The sequence below is a fragment of the Gymnoscopelus braueri genome (genome assembly GCF_963280865.1).
Source record: "Gymnoscopelus braueri genome assembly, chromosome: 17".
Taxonomy (NCBI): Eukaryota; Metazoa; Chordata; class Actinopteri; order Myctophiformes; family Myctophidae; genus Gymnoscopelus; species Gymnoscopelus braueri.
In genome coordinates this window covers 29,775,704-29,793,900 of record NC_137617.1, presented here as the reverse complement: position 1 = coordinate 29,793,900, position 18,197 = coordinate 29,775,704, and the positions used below count along the sequence as shown (strand labels likewise).

General features: G+C 42.1%; 2 protein-coding genes across 2 annotated transcripts; one reads left to right on the top strand and one right to left on the bottom strand.

Annotated features, from left to right (window-relative positions):
- Positions 1–1,026: 1,026 nt before the first annotated feature.
- On the bottom strand, positions 1,027–1,938 carry cdk5r1b (cyclin dependent kinase 5, regulatory subunit 1b (p35); the record flags this gene model as incomplete). The annotated part of the gene is made up of 1 exon (XM_080454906.1): positions 1,027–1,938. The coding sequence occupies one exon, from the start codon at positions 1,936–1,938 to the stop codon at positions 1,027–1,029; it is 912 nt and encodes a 303-aa protein (XP_080311032.1).
- Positions 1,939–5,902: 3,964 nt separating this feature from the next.
- psmd11b (proteasome 26S subunit, non-ATPase 11b) lies at positions 5,903–18,124 on the top strand. Its single transcript, XM_080454629.1, has 13 exons — positions 5,903–6,013; positions 7,243–7,344; positions 8,031–8,227; positions 10,146–10,203; positions 10,448–10,642; positions 12,234–12,378; positions 12,524–12,584; positions 12,793–12,855; positions 13,175–13,300; positions 14,005–14,040; positions 14,171–14,222; positions 14,331–14,473; positions 15,902–18,124. The coding sequence occupies exons 1-12, from the start codon at positions 5,923–5,925 to the stop codon at positions 14,471–14,473; spliced, it is 1,269 nt and encodes a 422-aa protein (XP_080310755.1). The 5' UTR covers positions 5,903–5,922; the 3' UTR covers positions 15,902–18,124.
- The last annotated feature ends 73 nt before the right edge of the window (positions 18,125–18,197 follow it).

Below are 18,197 nucleotides of genomic sequence, written 5' to 3'. Positions count from 1 at the left end.
TCACAATGCAATAGTGGCTTGCTGTTATGTCCATCCAACCAAATCCCCCACCTCTCCACCCTGTCTCTTTGCACCACTCTCACAAATGGAGACCCTCAACAGCATGAATCCAGTGATCGGTACCCCCTCCCTACCCCATTGCTCAGGTGGCCAGATATGCATTTCTGCAGTGGACCTGTCCGGTCATGTCCTTGTAATGGAGGGTGCCGGCATGCCAAAGAGCCAGTGGTTTGCAGCCGGGGATGGCTATTCATCCGTGATGCATGAAGAAAGCCAATCACGCAATGCCCCTCACCCTCCTGCAGTAGGCAGTGCACACATCACATCGTCAGTCAGTCAGAAGGTCACTGCGAGGCTGCAGCAGCCTCAGTGTTCTCCACATTCATTGCTGTAGATTCTTTTTCTACAATTTCTTTGTCTTTTTGTTCGGAATTGTTTGGGGTCTTTTTCCTTTTGTTTAAGATTTTGCTGTATTTTATATAGATATATATCTGTAATGTTAGTAAAGGATGTACCCGAGTCTGGCATTTTTTGTTTGAGATATCATCAAAAAAAGCTTTCATTCTCAGGTTCGGAGAAAATCCATTGTTTGCTCAAAAATAGGATTTGGTCTTTAAGTACTGTAAATATCTTACAGAAGCAAAAAAAAGAAGGATGCATTGTTGCTCTGTTCTATGAGTATGAGCTCCTGTGTCCTCCTTTTTGGTGTGAATTTCAACTGTTACCCCTCCAACAGAATGAGAACATTTTGGACACATCTTCAGTCAAATGAACCGTCACAAAACCTTTGCAATGAAAGAACCTGACCTCCCACTAAATGGTGACCGATCCTGTCAGTCTTACTATTAATACAAAGCGTAGCTGTTGTAAATGTCAAGTATACTTCAGAATGGTTTTGCTGCCGTCATGATTTTGGACAACAATAAATAATAAATGAACGAAATTACCAATATCCTTTGAAATGCCAGACTGGAGTATGCCCTGCCTCCCCTGTGGTCCCTCACCTCCCCCACCCCCAGTGTCCCCTCACCGGTCCAGACCAATGAGCAGGCGGCTCCTCTCCTCCTCTTTCTGGCTCTCGTTCTTCAGGTCGGCGAACACCTGGGTGAAGTAATGTGGGTCCGAGTTGATCTGGAGCATCTTGGCGCTCATCAGGTTGATGATGGACAAGCAACGGTCCCAGAAGGTCTCCTTGGAGCTTTCCACCAGGAAGGGCTTGAGTGGGTAGGAGATCTCGTTGCCCATGTAGGAGTAGGACAGGTAGAGGCAGGTGAGCAGCACGGCCTGCAGCTCGTGTTCGGTGGCAACCTCAGACGACACCACGTCGCGGCACAGCATGTAGACGAAGACCACGTTGGCGGGCGTAATGAAGCCCTGGTCCTGCCAGCCCTGCAGCAGCAGGGAGCGGTCCACGCTGCGCAGCCACAGCACCGGGTCGGTAGGCGACAGGTGCTTCAGTCTGTAGCAGCGTCGGCACAGGAACTCCCCAAGGCAGCGCAGCAGCTCGCTGGTGGAGGCCTGGACGATCACCCTCTTGGGGGTCCCAGGGGTCACATTGGAGTTGGCCAACGGAACCTTCTTGACAGACGAGACAGTGTCTTTGGAGCTCTTTGTGAGTGCTGGGGTGCTCTGGTCCTGGGTGAAAGTGGAGAGGTTGGCACAGGACTGTGACTTCTTCAGGTTCTCATTATTGAGGTGGGTGACGTTGTTCTGGTAGGCATTGCCATTGGGTTGCACCTTCTTGGAACCTTTCTTCTTGGCCGATACGGCCACAATGCGCTTCCACGGAAGCACATTGATGAGCGAGTGGCGCTTCAGGTTCTTGTCTTTGGCATTCTTGCTGTTCTGAACGGCCGTGTAGTGGCCCACCGTGGCCGGCCCATCCTCAAAGAGGGCCGCCTTCCGGTAGCTAGGCGACAAGGACAGCACGGTTCCCATGGTGAATACTTGACGCGTCCAAGCGGTTTATCCGTGCAAGATCAGGAAAGCGCCTGGCAGGGGAGATCCTGAGGGTCTCAATGCCTCAAGGCTTCAGGGAGCTGGGAGACCCGTGCTAGAGTCTGTCGTCACTCTCAGACATCTATAACCAGGGCGGGTGTCTTCCTGTAAATGGCTCTGTGAAGCGGTGTAGAGCACCTTGGATGAAACTATCTGTGTTCCCTATTTTGCCGTCTCTGTGTGATCAGCAGTGCCTGTTAAAAACAGGATGAATAACTGGTTAGTCAAATGAAACATGGCTTATGATTAGCTTAATTTACTATTAGAAATTGTGGCCTTAATTGATTTGTTTTCATGATGGTGCCCGCATTATTCACATTATATGCAATAATGTAATGTTTATCTATATATTGAGTAAAAAGTAGCATAATGTTTTCATAAATGTTTGCATTCTACAAGAGCCAAATATTTATCTGCAGCATGCAACTATGTTATAAACATTGAACTATTTAATTTGCAGTATAAAGTCAAAAGCCATGGATATCTGTCACTAAATGTATGTGTGAATGAAGCATATATCGATTTTCTGTAATAAGCAATTTGAAAGTAAATCCGTGAATCATGAGCTACAATCTGTATTCCTATGTACAAAGAGAATCAAAACATGCATGTGATTGAGAAACAAACATGATCTAGAATTGTGCAAGAACCTAATAGGCAACAAAACCTAGTTGATGTGAATACAAATCTTGTTAATTCAGCACATTAAATTAACATCTCATGTTGAGAGCTATGGATTTTATGATCAATGTCCTCCAACTGTCAGAGTCGAAGATAGGGGAGCACACCCCTCTTGAATAAAATGGAAGCCTAGTGAAAACGTAAACACACCATACAGTAAGTGAAGGTCGCATTTGCTGCATGTACATGCAGCAAATGCCACTTAGCCTATTGAGGCCATGGGTCTCATTATTCCAATCATTATTACTAACTAATAATACTATTAGAAAATATTATTTTCTTCCTTATCGCAGTAGTCATGGACAGCTAAACGAAAAACAATGAATATGACGGCTATGCGCACTTGCGCAGGATTGTGTAAGCCAGCCGAGCTCAGCTCAGTCCTTCATTCCATCACCCTAAATAAGCCTAATAAATTATTTCGCAAACGAGTCAAAACACCTTGAGCAAATGTGATCGGAATGTATCTTTACATATACTAGGCTAGCGATTTTTTACAAGGTCATCATATGTTCCTTGCCAGCGTGCTGCGATAACCGTGTGTGTGTGGACTACATGAACGCTCTCCGTGGTCCTGAAACTGCGAGTCTCTGCGTCGCAGTGAAGATGCTGCCGAGTGCCGACCATAATAGGCGGTGGCCTCATAATAGTAAACATTATATTACATCCTTCAAGGCTCTTTCTTTCTTTCTGTCTGTCTTTTACAATTAGCTTTATCCTAAGTATGCTTATAAGCTTTGGACTATCTTAAGTCAACATAGCCTATATCTTAAGTCTACATTGCAATTTCTTCCAATTAAACAACCCTTATGCTTGCCTCACATTTCTACGTGTACAATTTCAGGAAGAATGGTTAAGAAATTAAGATAGACAAGGCTGCTTACCTGATGTTTATCTTCCGCTCGATGAGAAAATAATTGCACTGCAGCAATGCTCTCTATAGGTCTGGGATCCCAGCCTGTCTGTCCTTTATCAGGCGCAAATCAAGGTGAAAGCCTCCTTAAACCATATCCTTCATGGGTAAATGTGGATGAGACAGTAAAAAAAAAAGAGAAAAAACCCCAAAAACAATCCAATCCAAGAGAAAGAAGACGCGTTTTAAATCAAGCCGGATATTTTGAGATGTGCACGCCTGGTGTGCTGGGTGCACAGGCGATGGTAGGCAACTGTGGAATGGATGCTGAGCCGGGGATGCGGATGTGTTTGGTACAGACTGGTGGAGATGCTGTAGAACACGTGGTTCTCAACCAGTGGTCCGGGGACCACCAGTGGTCCTTGAGGGGGTTCCAGGTGGTCCCCCAGCAAAATGATGGGAGAGTTGGCAACCAAATGGACCCTTAAAGAGCTTTAACTCTTGAGAGTGTAAAATGAAACCAAATGGATCCTTATAGATCTTTAACTCTTGAGAGTGTATGAAACCAAATTGACCTTTATGGGTCCATTTGGTTTAATTTTACGAACTCATTAGCTCTTTAGCATGATGTTTAACAGATGTGTAACAAATTATTGTTAAACATCTGCATTACTTAATTTACAAGAAGTCTACACAATTAGAGAATGTAGAAGAATTGTTGTTTTGATCAACATTTGCCTGTAGTGTCATCTCTCATAGTGCCAACATAAATACAGCATGGATTTGTGGACAAAATCTTATCCAACGATAACAAAATATTCGAAGTCTTAGGTTCTGAGAGGCTAAATCTCATCAAACGGTGGTCCGTGTGGCTCAAATAAATATTGAACCATGAACCTTGTCCTTGATATGAAAAAGGGTTTTAAAACCACTGCTGTAGAACTGGGAGAGAGAGGACACTTGACGCAAAGGCAGTGGTGCATGGGCGCCGCTCTGTGCTCTGTCCGTGGTGCTGCTTTTCTGCTGCTGCTGCGCCCAATCACAGCCATAGGATTTGAATACCAAAACGCTCGCCCCAAAACACAGTCACCCACCCGGGTCTAGTCCCGCGACCTCGGAACGGTCACCTGGTATTCCTAAACGCAACCTCAGTAAAATTATGCCTAAACCTAACCGTATTCCTAAACTTAACCTCAGTAAAACTATGCCTAACCCTAAACCTGTTTCTGTACAAGCATACAAGAATACTAAAACCACTGGGGGCAAGCGGTACGCTAAAAAAAACAAAAGTGGGGGTGAGCGTGTTTTGGGGCGAGTATTCCGGTTACCGATTCTAAACCCAGTGAACTCAGCTCATCCATTTCTTTCTTAACGACGATAGCGCAGCAGGCAGACGAGCTTATGTTGTGATATCATGTTGTGATAATAAGAGATTTTAATACAAAATCAATCTGGAGCCAATAATAGACATGCATATGATACGACCGTTTTTCGCGTCGTGCCTGCATGGCAATAAAATAAAGTCAGCCATAGTATACCCACACGTCAAACTAATAAATATGAATTCAATTGAGTTAATAAAACAAAAAGGCTCATTCCAATTGAAAGTGTGTATCCTGCGACAACATAAAAACAACATTAGACCACACATAGAAATATGAGCTCTTATAATTACCATGTTTTCGTCTTTATTTACTTGAGCATTAGCAAGTCTGTTTGTAAATTAGTAGGCAAGTCATTAGTTAACATAACCTGCTGTATGATATCTAATTGATAGGCCCATTAGCCAGATTGTAATGTCCTAATAAATAAGGGGTTCCGACTTGCAATCATAACATCCTGAAATTGCTGGAGCACTTAATGATTGGCAGCTGATTATCAATTAATCAATTATCGACGATCTTCATTTCTTTAATGCAAACACGCTGTGTGTGGAGGGCGGCTGTCAGAGAATGAATATAAATGTAATTTAAATGGTTGAGCCTTGATCGACGAGCCTAACTACATTCAGTGGTGGAAAGTAACTAAGTACATTTACTTATGTCCAATTGTTAGGTATTTTTTACTTTAGTGGAGTATTTCCAATTTTCTATACTTTTACTTCTACTCCACTACATCTCAAGTATATTTTGATGCCAATACTTTTGAGCTTTTACTAAAGTAAATTCTGAACACCAGAATTTTACTTGTAACGGAGTATTTCTACATTGCGGTATTGATACGTTGTCGTTTACTTAAGTAAAGAAATGTGAGTACTTCTTCCACCACCACCACTGCTAACTACATTTCCCAGCATCCTCTTGGTGTCGGAGGGACGGACGCAGCGAGGTGACGCAGCACTACGTAACGTGGAGGTTTTCTCACACACAGGCAGCATTTGAATAGGGAAGATGGCGGCTGCGGCAGTGGTTGAGTTCCAGAGAGCCCAGTCTCTCATTAGCACGGATAGCAACGCTTCTATCGACATCCTCCACTCAATAGGTAGGTGGTGAACGCTTGTATACACGTGTATATGTCTATATATGTATCTATATGTGGGTGTTTGTGCCACAGCCAGTGTGTAACAGACAGCTAGCCTGTTAGCCCGGTAAGAGCCGGGTCGTTGCTGACTCACTGCATGAACGGTGGATATAACAGGGTAGCTAAGTTAGCATCAGTGTTGCCAGGTTTTGCGAGAGAAACAAGCAACCAGGTCTATGAAAACAAGCCCAAAAGAAGCTACTATGGCACTTTGAACATGTATACATACATTGGCTATTTGAAAATAGCCGGTCGACAAGCTCACAACAGGACTTGTAGATCTGCTATTTTAAAAAAAAAACACTTTAACAACACACATCTTGTATGTCCCTGTCATAAAATATTTTCAAACGAGTGCCCTTGACTAGAAAATGATTGAAAACTTGAAAACCACTGGTGTAAACAACATCAGTAAACTAGCCCAAATAAGCAACTACACTTAAGAAATATGCCACAAAAAAAACGCAAGCCCCAAACTATCAATATTTACAAGCAACATAACAGAAAAACAAGCCCAAAGTGGCTTATAATAAGCGAACATGGCAACACTGGTTAGCATGGATGCTAACACAAGGCCTGACAATGACACGCCTGTTCGTAATGCTAACAGCGCTCAGTCCTAAACTAACCCGTCGGTTTTCATTACGCCGTGTTATTAACGGCAATTATCGACATATCACTGAAACCACCTGACGTGAGCCGTGTGTTTGTGTGTTGCATGGTAGCATGACGCTACTGTAGCTGACATGGCTATAGCTGGTCAGAAAGCTCTTGACTGATGACTAAAATCCCAGCACAATATAATAATAACCTCCTCTGTAAGCAAAGTGACAGGAGGTGTAGCTCGTTTAAAGGCACCCAGTGGGTGTAGAGGAGAGGGTCAACGCATCGAATGTGTGCTTTTTGTGGTCAAACAGCATGACATTGTTATTGCAGGCTGCTATAACCACAGCATTCCACTGTGTTGCTGTCCTTAAATTGCCCTGTCACACTAGCCCACTAGCTGACTAGCTAAACATGATTCACACACACACACACACACTCACACTCACACTCTCCCACTCCTCTCCAAGTCATTGAGAAAGTACACAAGTAATGTTAGCCGTTCATTGGTATGGAGACCAGAGAACTATGACCTGACCCCACTCATGTCAGACCTACTTAGTTACTTGTGCCATTTCTCTCAACAGTGAGGAGAGATGTTCAAGAAAATGACGAGGAAGCTGTCAGGGTTAAAGAACAGAGCATCCTGGAGCTTGGGACACTCTTGGCCAAGACAGGGCAGGCTGCAGGTAAGCAATACAGTGTTTAATTTACCGGATTTACTTCATTCACATCTTCATTTGCAATGTTTATATATTTTATGCATGAAAGTTATGTTGAACTTTGGTAGAACGTTATGTTGTAAAACTACCTGTAGAAGATCCACGACAGATTGCTTCTGAAGAGGATTTTATTTAAGACGGTGATGTTTTGAGCACAGTCAGCACACAAGTGTAGAAGAGCCTGTGTTGCTTGAAATGTCACTTGATTAAATTAAATTTGATCTTATCCATTTGTTTTATATATATATATATATATATATATACACACAAAATCTTTACAATTTTCTCCATCCTCTGTCTACATTTTCTGGTATATAATTTGAATTCCTGACATAAGCTACCGGCTAGATCTTCTATCAATTTAAAGGGTAATATATCATGTATAAAAGAACCATTTCATTTTCCCAAAATTAAGTATGAATCAAGGATTAAAAAAAACCCCACAAGATCCTCCATGATTACTCACTCATGGAGCACGCGAGCAGCTGATAAATGACAGTATTTGGTCTTAAAATCATGTCCATTATATCAGTCTTGGTAGCTGTACAACCCAAGGTTGACTTCTACTAAAGTTCAACATCAATTTGAAGTTCATATATTTAACCTAATGTGATTTATTCTTGTTCATCATTTTCTGTTGCATTGTCCTCCAGAGCTGGGTGGTCTGCTCAAGTATGTCAGGCCATTCCTCATCTCCATCAGCAAGGCAAAGGCAGCCAGACTGGTCCGTATTCTGCTAGACCTCTTTCTGGATATGGACGCAGGAACGGGGCAAGAAGTCCAGCAGTGTCTCGAGTGCATCGAGTGGGCCAAGAACGAGAAGAGGACCTTCCTTAGACAGGCTCTAGAGGCAAGGACACTGCAAAACACCTGTTTTTTCTATATGTGAGGTTTGGACATCGACATCGATTGCACCCCCCCAACCCTGCGCTGTGATTGGCCACCAGTGTACCCCCCTAACCCTGCACCGTGATTGGCCAATCACAGTCTATTCAGGACTGTGATTGGCTAGTGAAACATGACACATGTGCATAGCCCTATAAATAGGACTATGCACTTAAAAAAAACACATTTATGTTTTTTTTTAAAGTTAGGGGTGTACAATGGTTGGTCCACAATATTACTTTTCTTTAAGTGAACTTCCATCACTGTGATGACCACTGTGACCACACCGCCCACTTCACACTGGGTGTGATTTTTTTTTATATTTTTTATTTTATGAAGGAGGATTTTGTTGCAAAACCTGGATGTAATTGTAACCACACAGTGTACTGTACAATATTGGCTGTCTTAGAGGCGTCTCATTTGAAATTTGAAAAGTTCAACTTGCCATTTTGGTTTAGTCATTCACTGTGAAGGAGTCCGGAACAGCTTTCTTTAAGCCAACCCACGGCATGTCAGAAACAGTGCAGTGTGGCTGGTGCTACGACAATGTGAGACCGTTGTATAACACCAACCAACATGTAAAGGGATGGAGGTTATTATTTATAGAAAATGCGACCCTTCCCAGGAAAGATTACTGCAGCAATTGTTAAATCACCGGGTGTCACTGCAAGTCTATGTGCAAACAGTTTAATCGTCTGGAAATATCAGCTCTTTTTTTGGTGATTTGTCAACCCATATTGTTATCTTCTGCCAAGTCAAGAACAGATCTTCCTTGATTTTAGATTTTTTTTAAATCTGGCATAATGTCAGAGTTAACATTAGTTAATATGCCAATTAATTCCTACCCACACATTTCTGGGTTGCCACTGCTGTTGTACCCTACTGGCTCACCTGCCAGTGACGAGCCTCCACCCGGAGGATGTAGACTTCTATGACCTACTCCTCTCGTTCAGCACCCCCCCACTGACAGGCACCGCTACAGCCCACAATAGTAAGAGCCACCCTCCTGACCTGGCTTCCCCCCCCCGAACACGGCCAATTGTGTTCCTATAGATGCTCAGCCAAACCGGATGCACCACGGTGGATTCAAACCCCTAGACTCCCACGGTGGTGGGAAGGTACTTAAACCCTGTGCCACCTGAGGGTCCATCAAAAGTTCTATGGGCTACTTCTGAATGACCGAACCCCCCCCAAAAAGTGCAAACAAACATACAAATACTAATGTTTTGACAAACTGTCTTCTGCAGTCAAAGGTTTGTTTTTACTGGAAAGAATACGTGTTGTCGAAACGTTAGTCTTTGTATGTTTTGCACCTTATTAAAAGCATAAAGCAGTGCTCTTTCAGTTTATTAGAAGTGACCTATAGAACTGTTTTCAACATTGTCCTTTCTGAGAGCACTGACCTCTTTTTGGGGAGTGGCTGAGCTTTGTCAGACTTGCCCAGCATATGTCTGCTGACAAAGGTTCTAGCCTCCTTTTGCACAACAGACTTAATTTCACTCACAATTATTTTTTCGTGTGACATGTACGTATTATACGTACATGTCACATAAAAAAAACATGGTACTAGTAGAAATCAATACATTATAGAGCAATGGTAGTAAATGTATAAAGGTGCTAAATGACATGAGTTTGTAGGTAAGAGTTGATAATTTGGGCATTTATTAATTACATTTCACATTAAAAATAATTATTTTGTTGAAGTGATAGTTTGCCTCTATCTCGCCTGTCATCTCTCAGCCCACTTGCCTGGCACAGCGGTGGACCTGTCAATATATTGTTAGATAATCCATTGACACATGCCCGTCTGTCTGGTTGGCTTAATCTCAATTGCACCGCAGCTCTCAGTATGTCTAACACACATTCCTCTTCTCTCCCCTAAGGCTCGACTGATCTCACTCTATTTTGACACCAAAAGATACCCGGAGGCCTTGGCACTCGGTGAGTGACATCTCCATCTCTGTGGATAGGGAGTCTGTTTTCAACGCCACTGCAGCATCTATCTCCCACTGCAAAGGCCTATACTTAAAACATTCATGCTATAGGCTACAAAAGCCGCAACCGAGAGTTTTCATGTTATTGCCACAGTTAACACGCGTGAAATGAATTGAGCGGTCTTTCTCTTGGTTTTGGTCTTTGAAAACTCTCCTCCTTCCACCACTACCACCTCCTACTGTACCTCCAGAGTCACAGCTCCTCATGGAGCTGAAGAAGATGGATGACAAAGCTCTGCTAGTAGAGGTGCAGTTGCTAGAGAGCAAGACGTACCATGCCCTCAGTAACCTGCCCAAGGCTCGCGCAGCCCTGACCTCCGCCAGGACCACCGCCAACGCAATCTACTGTCCCCCCAAGCTCCAGGCCGCACTGGACATGCAGTCAGGTGAGACACTCCACACCACACCTCCTAGGTCATGTAGGAGGCGCAGTTGATTTGATAGTGTATTGTGCTTACCTGCGGTGTATTCCATTTACATCATAAGTAAATGATACAGGCCTAAAAAGACTAATAATTGTGTGATTGTCGCACAGCTTTGCATAGTCACTATGTAATGCAATAAGTTGATCACCATTGGTGAACAATTTCTTTAATTACTCGGATGGGCAATTGGAATTGCTTAACAATTGTGTCATCCATGTGTGACACTGGGTGGATTGCAGCATTTTGATTTGTTCACACTGGCCAACCATCTCCCCTTTACAACTTATTCACAAGTTCTTGCTTATCTGAATACATTACGGCTGATGGCACAGATGTGCAGTAGACATATTTTGCCTGATTTCCAAACAATATTGTCACTCCTGTCCCAAGTTCTCTGGGTTGTTCTAACATGTACAGTAGCAGTAGCTTTAAGACCCTGGCAGATAGAAAGCGTCAATGATGCCTGTCATATAAGGCCACTTATTCAACATAATTGCACTGCAATTACTAATTATTAATACCGGTAATTGAAAATGCACTGACCCGACTGGAACAAGGAAAGTACCGTAACACACGGTCATCGGTCACCTATCAAAAAGTGACGACTCATGATCATATCTTTGTTGTATAATGAGACACTGTAGATAGATGCTGTCCTACATGTAAGCTACAGGTGAAGGCAGCCTGCTAGAGATCATTTCCTTCACGTTTCGAGTGAGTCATGTAGAAAAGACTTCCAAGACTATTCAACTTTACGGGTGGGCATGAGATGAGCACGAATGTATCCCATCCGCGATAGTTTCACAGAACTTGTAGTCTGTCCTGCGGCTCCAAGCCTGGCATTACCTGACTGATCAAGTCTAATCACTCACATGTCACCCACGATATGGTGGAGAACATGAGTAATGCCACGTGATCAGTCTGGCAATGCCAAGCTAGCAGCTCTCTACCTGCTCACTCGCCTCTCATTGCAAATGATTTACTAAACGAGATGAGAAAATACCAGAATCATGCAGCAAGCAGCTTATAAAGCCTTCTGTATGAGAAGCTTTACTGTTTACATTGGTTCCTTATGTCAGATTCAAAACCGCAGTACCAGTACTGACGTTTGTTTATTGAACGATCAGTGATCAGCAAAGCTTAGCATGTTTGTCAAGACAGACGACATTAAACCTTGGACTTCTGGTCAGTGGTCAAGTTATTGAAAAGTAAGTGACTTCTGTTTGGAGAAAATTAAAATAAGCGCACAGTTGACCTGTAATATGCAGAGTTTTCACTGTTGCTGCACTTAAATAAATAATGAGTGTGAACCCATAGTCAAATTGAATAGCTATTGAGGTATTTGGCGTAAATGTTGAGGTTTTGTCCATATCGTTCAGTCCCAGTGTGCACATTTGCACCCCCCTAGGCTAAGTCTTTTCTTGCAGGAAACCCTGTACTGTTAATACTTCTGGAGGTGACATACAAACCTGCCAGAAATTTTGATTCATTCCTCTAATATTCTGCTGCACCTCAGTATCCCCAAATGTCTTCTGTGCTCCTCCTGTTGCAGGGATCTGCCACGCAGCGGAAGAGAAGGACTGGAAGACGGCCTATTCCTACTTCTTTGAAGCTTTCGAGGGCTATGACTCCGTTGACCATCCCAAGGCCATCACATCGCTCAAATACATGTTGCTCTGCAAGATCGTGCTCAACTTGTAAGTGGTGTCCGGAGTTAAGTGGATCAACTCAGATCAAAGTGTTGCTTAAGTTATTTGGGGCACAAATGTTGCCTCTTATAACATAACTTTTAGTTTTGAGTAGAGTAGTCCTTTCTCTGACTTTGCTTGTGTTGTGTTACAGACCAGAGGAAGTACAATCCCTGATCAGTGGTAAACTAGCTCTGCGGCACGCTGGTCGAGAGGTATGGACTTGTTAGAACTCTGATCTATATGAAGTCTAACTTCTATAACAAAGTAGAAGTCATTCAAATGTTTGAATTTGTTTAGGTCTAACTGTCCCAAGGCAAATGTCCATTCTTTATTTGCCCCTAATAGTATTTGTCAATAACATGGTCACTTTAGCTGTCATCATACCGGTGCTAACTTTTCCTCCTCTGTCTTCCTCTCCAGACAGCTGCAATGAAAAGTGTCGCCCAAGCCTGCAAGAACAGATCATTAGCAGACTTTGAAAAGGTAAGCTTGTCTTTTTCAGTTAAATGTGTCCAAGTTAATGGCTTTGCATGTTCCATTTAGCCCACATGCTTGCATTTTCTCTCCTCTCTGATGGGGCATATGTTCAGTATAGGCTGATGTGACCTTTTTGTGCTGCCATCCTTTATTTCCATTCGGAAGTTTGGGTTCATGGGTTCAAACCACAGCGATCACAAATAGTTGTTCCAGTCATTTCTAACATGGCATAGAATTTGAAATGTCTTTTTCTGTTCTATATGCTGTTTCAAACCAAATTGTGTCTCTATTATACAATTAACATGTGCGTGTTTGTGTCTCCCAGGCCCTAACGGAGTATAGAGCAGAGTTGAAGGATGACCCCATCATCAACACACACCTCGCCACGCTGTACGACAGCCTGCTGGAACAGAATCTTATCAGGGTCATTGAACCCTTCTCCAGAGTCCAGGTAAGGAGCTGCCTCTCGGTGCTAACATCATAACTTAGACCCACGCCATGCATATTAGGGATGAGACATTTAAACAATTAACCGTCTACACAGAAATAAATTCACTATCCGTTTAAGAGTAATTAATTGAAATAGAAAAATAACTAATATAAATAATAGTCATTAAAAAGAGTGTATATCATAATTGTAACTCGTACAAGCGTGACACACTTGTTCTGTTTTTCAAAGCGGGTTCTCAGACCGGATTTATAACATCAAGTTCTTCATTCTTATTTGCCACAGTTTCTTTTTTTTTTACCATGCACCTAATGTATATATTTGGATTCCCATATTGACATCTCTCCTGTTTTCTTTATTCACATTGCCGTTTCAAGAATAGAGAAACAGAAATCTTTTAAATAAAGTTGAACTTGATAAAGCAAATTCTCTTCAGTGGCTTCCCTTTCTACCAGTCAGGATGATTGTGTGAACCACCAAGAAACTGTCTGTCTGTGACCAAAAGGTCACAAGTTTGATCTCCGTAACCCAAAGCCCATTGTTCAAGTGTCCTTGTGTGAGACATAGAACCTCAAATCACTTTAGAAGTTGACAGCCTTTACCAGGGGGATCAGTGTAAGCAGTTTTATATGCTGAACCAGCAGAGGTCATATTCTGAAAAGCCACGCAATGTGCAGTGTCTAATTTCCCCACTCTTTCTCTTTCAGATTGAACACATATCAATTATCATCAAACTGTCAAAGGTACAACGTTCTTCTCATCTGTTGTGTGTTTGGTATTTTGATTATACAAATCAGTACTGCTATACAAATCAGTACTGCTATAGTATACGATCAGTGACGCATGTAATTAAGTGGTGTGTTTGGATTGTAGGGGGACGTGGAAAGGAAATTGTCACAGATGATCCTGGATAAGAAGTTCCATGGTTAGTGTAATTGTCTGCTCCCTAATTGAGTTCCTGGATTGTATATATTTCAAATTTGCACTCCAGCCATATATTTACCTCAACCAATCTCAAATTACACTTTGATAGGGATCCTGGACCAAGGCGAGGGTGTCTTGATCATATTTGATGAGCCACCTGTGGACAAGACTTACGAAGCAGCTCTGGAGACAATTCAGAACATGAGCAAAGTGGTGGATTCGCTCTACAACAAAGCCAAGAAACTAACATAGGTATGACTATCACACGAAGCACGTTCAACCAAACAGATTATGTATTCATGTGAATATTGCCTTCTCAAATTACAGCCTGTTTGACAAATTTGGCTGTTTATTTAAAAAAAATTGTTGAGGGATTTTGAGAAGCCTGCAACGCTTGCATTAGAGTAGACCATAGATTAGGGGTGTGCGAAATGACTATATTGGATCATGGCCATGATCTGTCTCTACAGAGAGATTAATACTATTGTTGTTCGTGCAGCATTGCACATTCTATTAGTTGCAGTTCTATGCCTTAATTTATTTACTTTAACGTGTTGCTCGCTAAAAACAGGTCTACAAGCCAATCACGTGTGGTGATGCAACATGTTGCCAACTTGTAGATCTGTTCTTTTTGCTCACACAAACATCCAAATTTCCCTGCCTCTTTTATTTGGCACTGCCAGTTTAGCAGCAATGGATGACAACGCGGACAACGCACCAGTTGGTCCCTAAACAAATTTGACATCTATAATATGAAACTGGTTTAGATTTTCCAAAACAAGTTAATTCTGGTATACAGTATGACGTTGTATGACCGTGTCGTGCACCGGAAATGGCCAATGAATCAGCTATTTTCTGTCCGCGCCTCCTTTGATGGATTTAGATGGAGTATTAAATGGAACATTATTTGCAAAGACTTCACAAATCACAAAGGGGTTCCCAGTGAGTGCATCATCTGCAAGTACGCAGCCAGCTGCTACACAACCAAAACAAAGAAGTAGAATGAAGGAATTTAGAGCAGTGATTCTCAGCCCTTTTAATTTCAGTGACCCCCCCCCCCGTTTGATAATGGGCCAAACGGAAGTTTTGCACCCATTGTATTTAAGGGTCTATTTGTTTCCTAATGCTCAATCATTAAGCTGGGGACCCCCTGGCGCCTGTTATTTTATTTTTAGGTATTGTTACCTTGGCTTGTACTGGATATAGTATTTTTTTCTGTAGGGAAATGTTTATGATTGTACTGTCAGGGAACTTGCAAACGGTCTAAAAAGCTAATATGAAAAAAGAATCATGATAAGATCGTGGCTCATGATCCTGCATGTTTTTGATATATCTTTGCCCAGTTGCCCACCCCACCATAGATGCGAAAGCCTTTGGTATATTCTTAATGGATCGGTGTGCTATCCTATATCTGTGGCCTCTTTTACGTCAACTTTACATTGCTTCATCGTTTAGACCTCCATGTCACTATCTTGAGCCACATTTAATCAACCACACTATTGACAATTACTTTTAAACGAGGGGAAATCTGAGACCTCACTTGAAAGGTTTCGTTACCTGTTCATCAAAGTATTGTGCTCTTCATTAAACCGTGTGACTTAAACGAAACAATCTGCCATACATCCCCATGCCCAAATCTGCCTTATTCCCTCAACATGCCTTTTGTTTTTCTGTCCTCAGAACAAATGGTGAGCACAGCAGTGCCGTGGAGGAAATGTGTGTGTGTGTGAGACCAACGTGTGTAACATTTTAAGAAGGGGACAAGAGAGAACCACAAGTAAAAAGTCCCACAAACTGCAACAAACCGGATACCCATTTCCCCCATGAAACCCCCCCCTTCTCTCTCCGTCAATGGACAGCTTCATCCTCTTCATTCTCTTATTTCCCCTCACTTTTCTTTTTTGATATCCATCAGGATTCTGTATAACACTCAGCGGCCAGAGCAGGCCATCAGGGAATATTGTACAACCTTAATAAAAAAACAACAAAAAAACAAGTGAAAGTATACATATGTTTCTATTGCCTCTAGAATACATGCCGGGCTTACAAAGCCTTAAAGCTGACTTCACTGCAACCTCAAAGGTTCACCGTTAACCTCTGGAGCCCCAGACTCTGCCATACATGCAGGCACGAGGCTTGCTAGCTCGACCTCCGGTTCATATCTTTCAGAAGCACATGGTTAAGTTCGATTTTTGTTTTGTTTTTTCTTTTGTCAGGTGGGATAACATTACTCCTTGGGATACTCTGGAAATGCAATTGTTGGTCAAAGAGCTCCCTCTAGCTCTCAATGTAAATGTTCACCATATCGATGCCAACTGTCAGTCCTCATTGTATTTCAAATAGCTGTCAAATTCACTTTATTTGGTTTGCGTTTCTGTTTGTACATTTAACAAAATAACATTTGATTGCCCTTTTTTTTTTGCCCCCGGCCCCCCTATCTCATGTAAGTACATAGAGCAGATTGGATGGCATGTCACACCACTAGTGTCTCTGCTTTGTTTGCCCTTCGGTTTGCCTCAGTATTTGGGTGCAATATAATTTAGGGGTGCGTAAGTGGAACTCATTGCCTCTGAGCCTATGTCTTATCCCCAAGTGAGCAATTATCCAAGGTTAGTTTCTAGCACTGTGGTATGCTAGTAACCAAACAATTTGTATGGTTTGATTTTTGTTTTTTCATTTATAAACTCATTTTCAAAATAAATATTTTGTATTTTAACGATTTTTGTCTTGGCTCTTACAAAAAACAAAACAAAAAACGACTCGTTGGGGTGGTCTCGTCTAGGAACTGAATGGTTATTTCTCTATGGTGTTTTGACTTTGGAGATGCGTTTTGAGTTGTCAATGTTCGGATCTTAGGAGGTGACTTTGACCTTAAATGGAAACCAAAAATATACAGTATGGTAAAGGGGAGGAAATGTGCCTGTTTACTGAAGGAGGTCATGTAAGCAGTAAGAAAGATTTCCAACTACCAATCATTGGTGTGTGTGTGAACTGATTTCAGAACATCTTGATCAAAACATTTGAAATTCAGTTGAGCTGTTCCTGATGGGCTTAACTGAAGCACCCGTCTCCCTAGTAAAAAAAAGGCATTAAGTTGGTTTAAAGAAAATTGCTTCAGACGAGCTTTTTTAGTACAAATGGGTCATTGTAAGCCTGTGACCATCGATTCCATCTCAAAATGCTTTTAGAAAACCACATGCCGTTTTCTGATCATTCAGATATTGTTTCACTGTCAGTCTATCTGCTTAACTGTCTGCTGCTCAGACAAGTGCCATACATTGCAGAGCCTTTTATTTCTCTCCTTGGAAAATCGTGATGTATGCCAAATTTATGCTCTGTTGTGCAACGGTGTTGTGTGCTGAAAATAGAGCTTGCAACATTGCGAGCTTGTAGATCTGCTATGTTTGGTGCACAACACTGTTTTATGGCAATGTATAAATGAGGCTTTAAGAAGCACAGTCACGTTTTGCTATCACTTTCACTTAACAAAACCAAGGTGTACAGTGAGTGAACACCTCCCCTGCCAGTTTTCAGAGGTGGACCTTTTGGGGGGAATATAAATTTCCCAAATTGCAGTTTGGAAACCTCAAATCCTCTGCCATCAAGAGAAGTGTGTTGGAGGCCCTGTTTGATATTTGTGTTTACAGCCTCTTTTTACTGTTCTTGTGTTCAAATAAAGACTGATACCCTTGACACCTCAGATTCAATCTTTACTGTCATTCTCACAATCTACGTGTTTGTAATATAGCCCCCTTGGACAGTACAGAAAATAAAATATAGTTGCTTGTTTTGGGATTTCTAAACACACCAGTATCAAATGTACAATGGTTCTTGATGACCAACAGTTAACGAGTAAAGCTATCTGATGTTCAGATGAGTTCAAATAAAACGTTTTTCCAAGTTTCTTGTCGTTGGAATGCTCTTTGAAAATGATTTTACATAGTTTTTGAAAGAAAATGCCTACTGCCATATTTGT

Coding starts and splice junctions, on each gene's coding strand:
- psmd11b (XM_080454629.1), top strand. CDS start 5,923: ATGGCGGCTGCGGCAGTGGTTGAGTTCCAGAGAGCCCAGTCTCTCATT. Junction 6,014..7,242: donor CGACATCCTCCACTCAATAG/GTAGGTGGTGAA, acceptor TTCTCTCAACAG/TGAGGAGAGATGTTCAAGAA. Junction 8,228..10,145: donor TCCTTAGACAGGCTCTAGAG/GCAAGGACACTG, acceptor CTCTCCCCTAAG/GCTCGACTGATCTCACTCTA.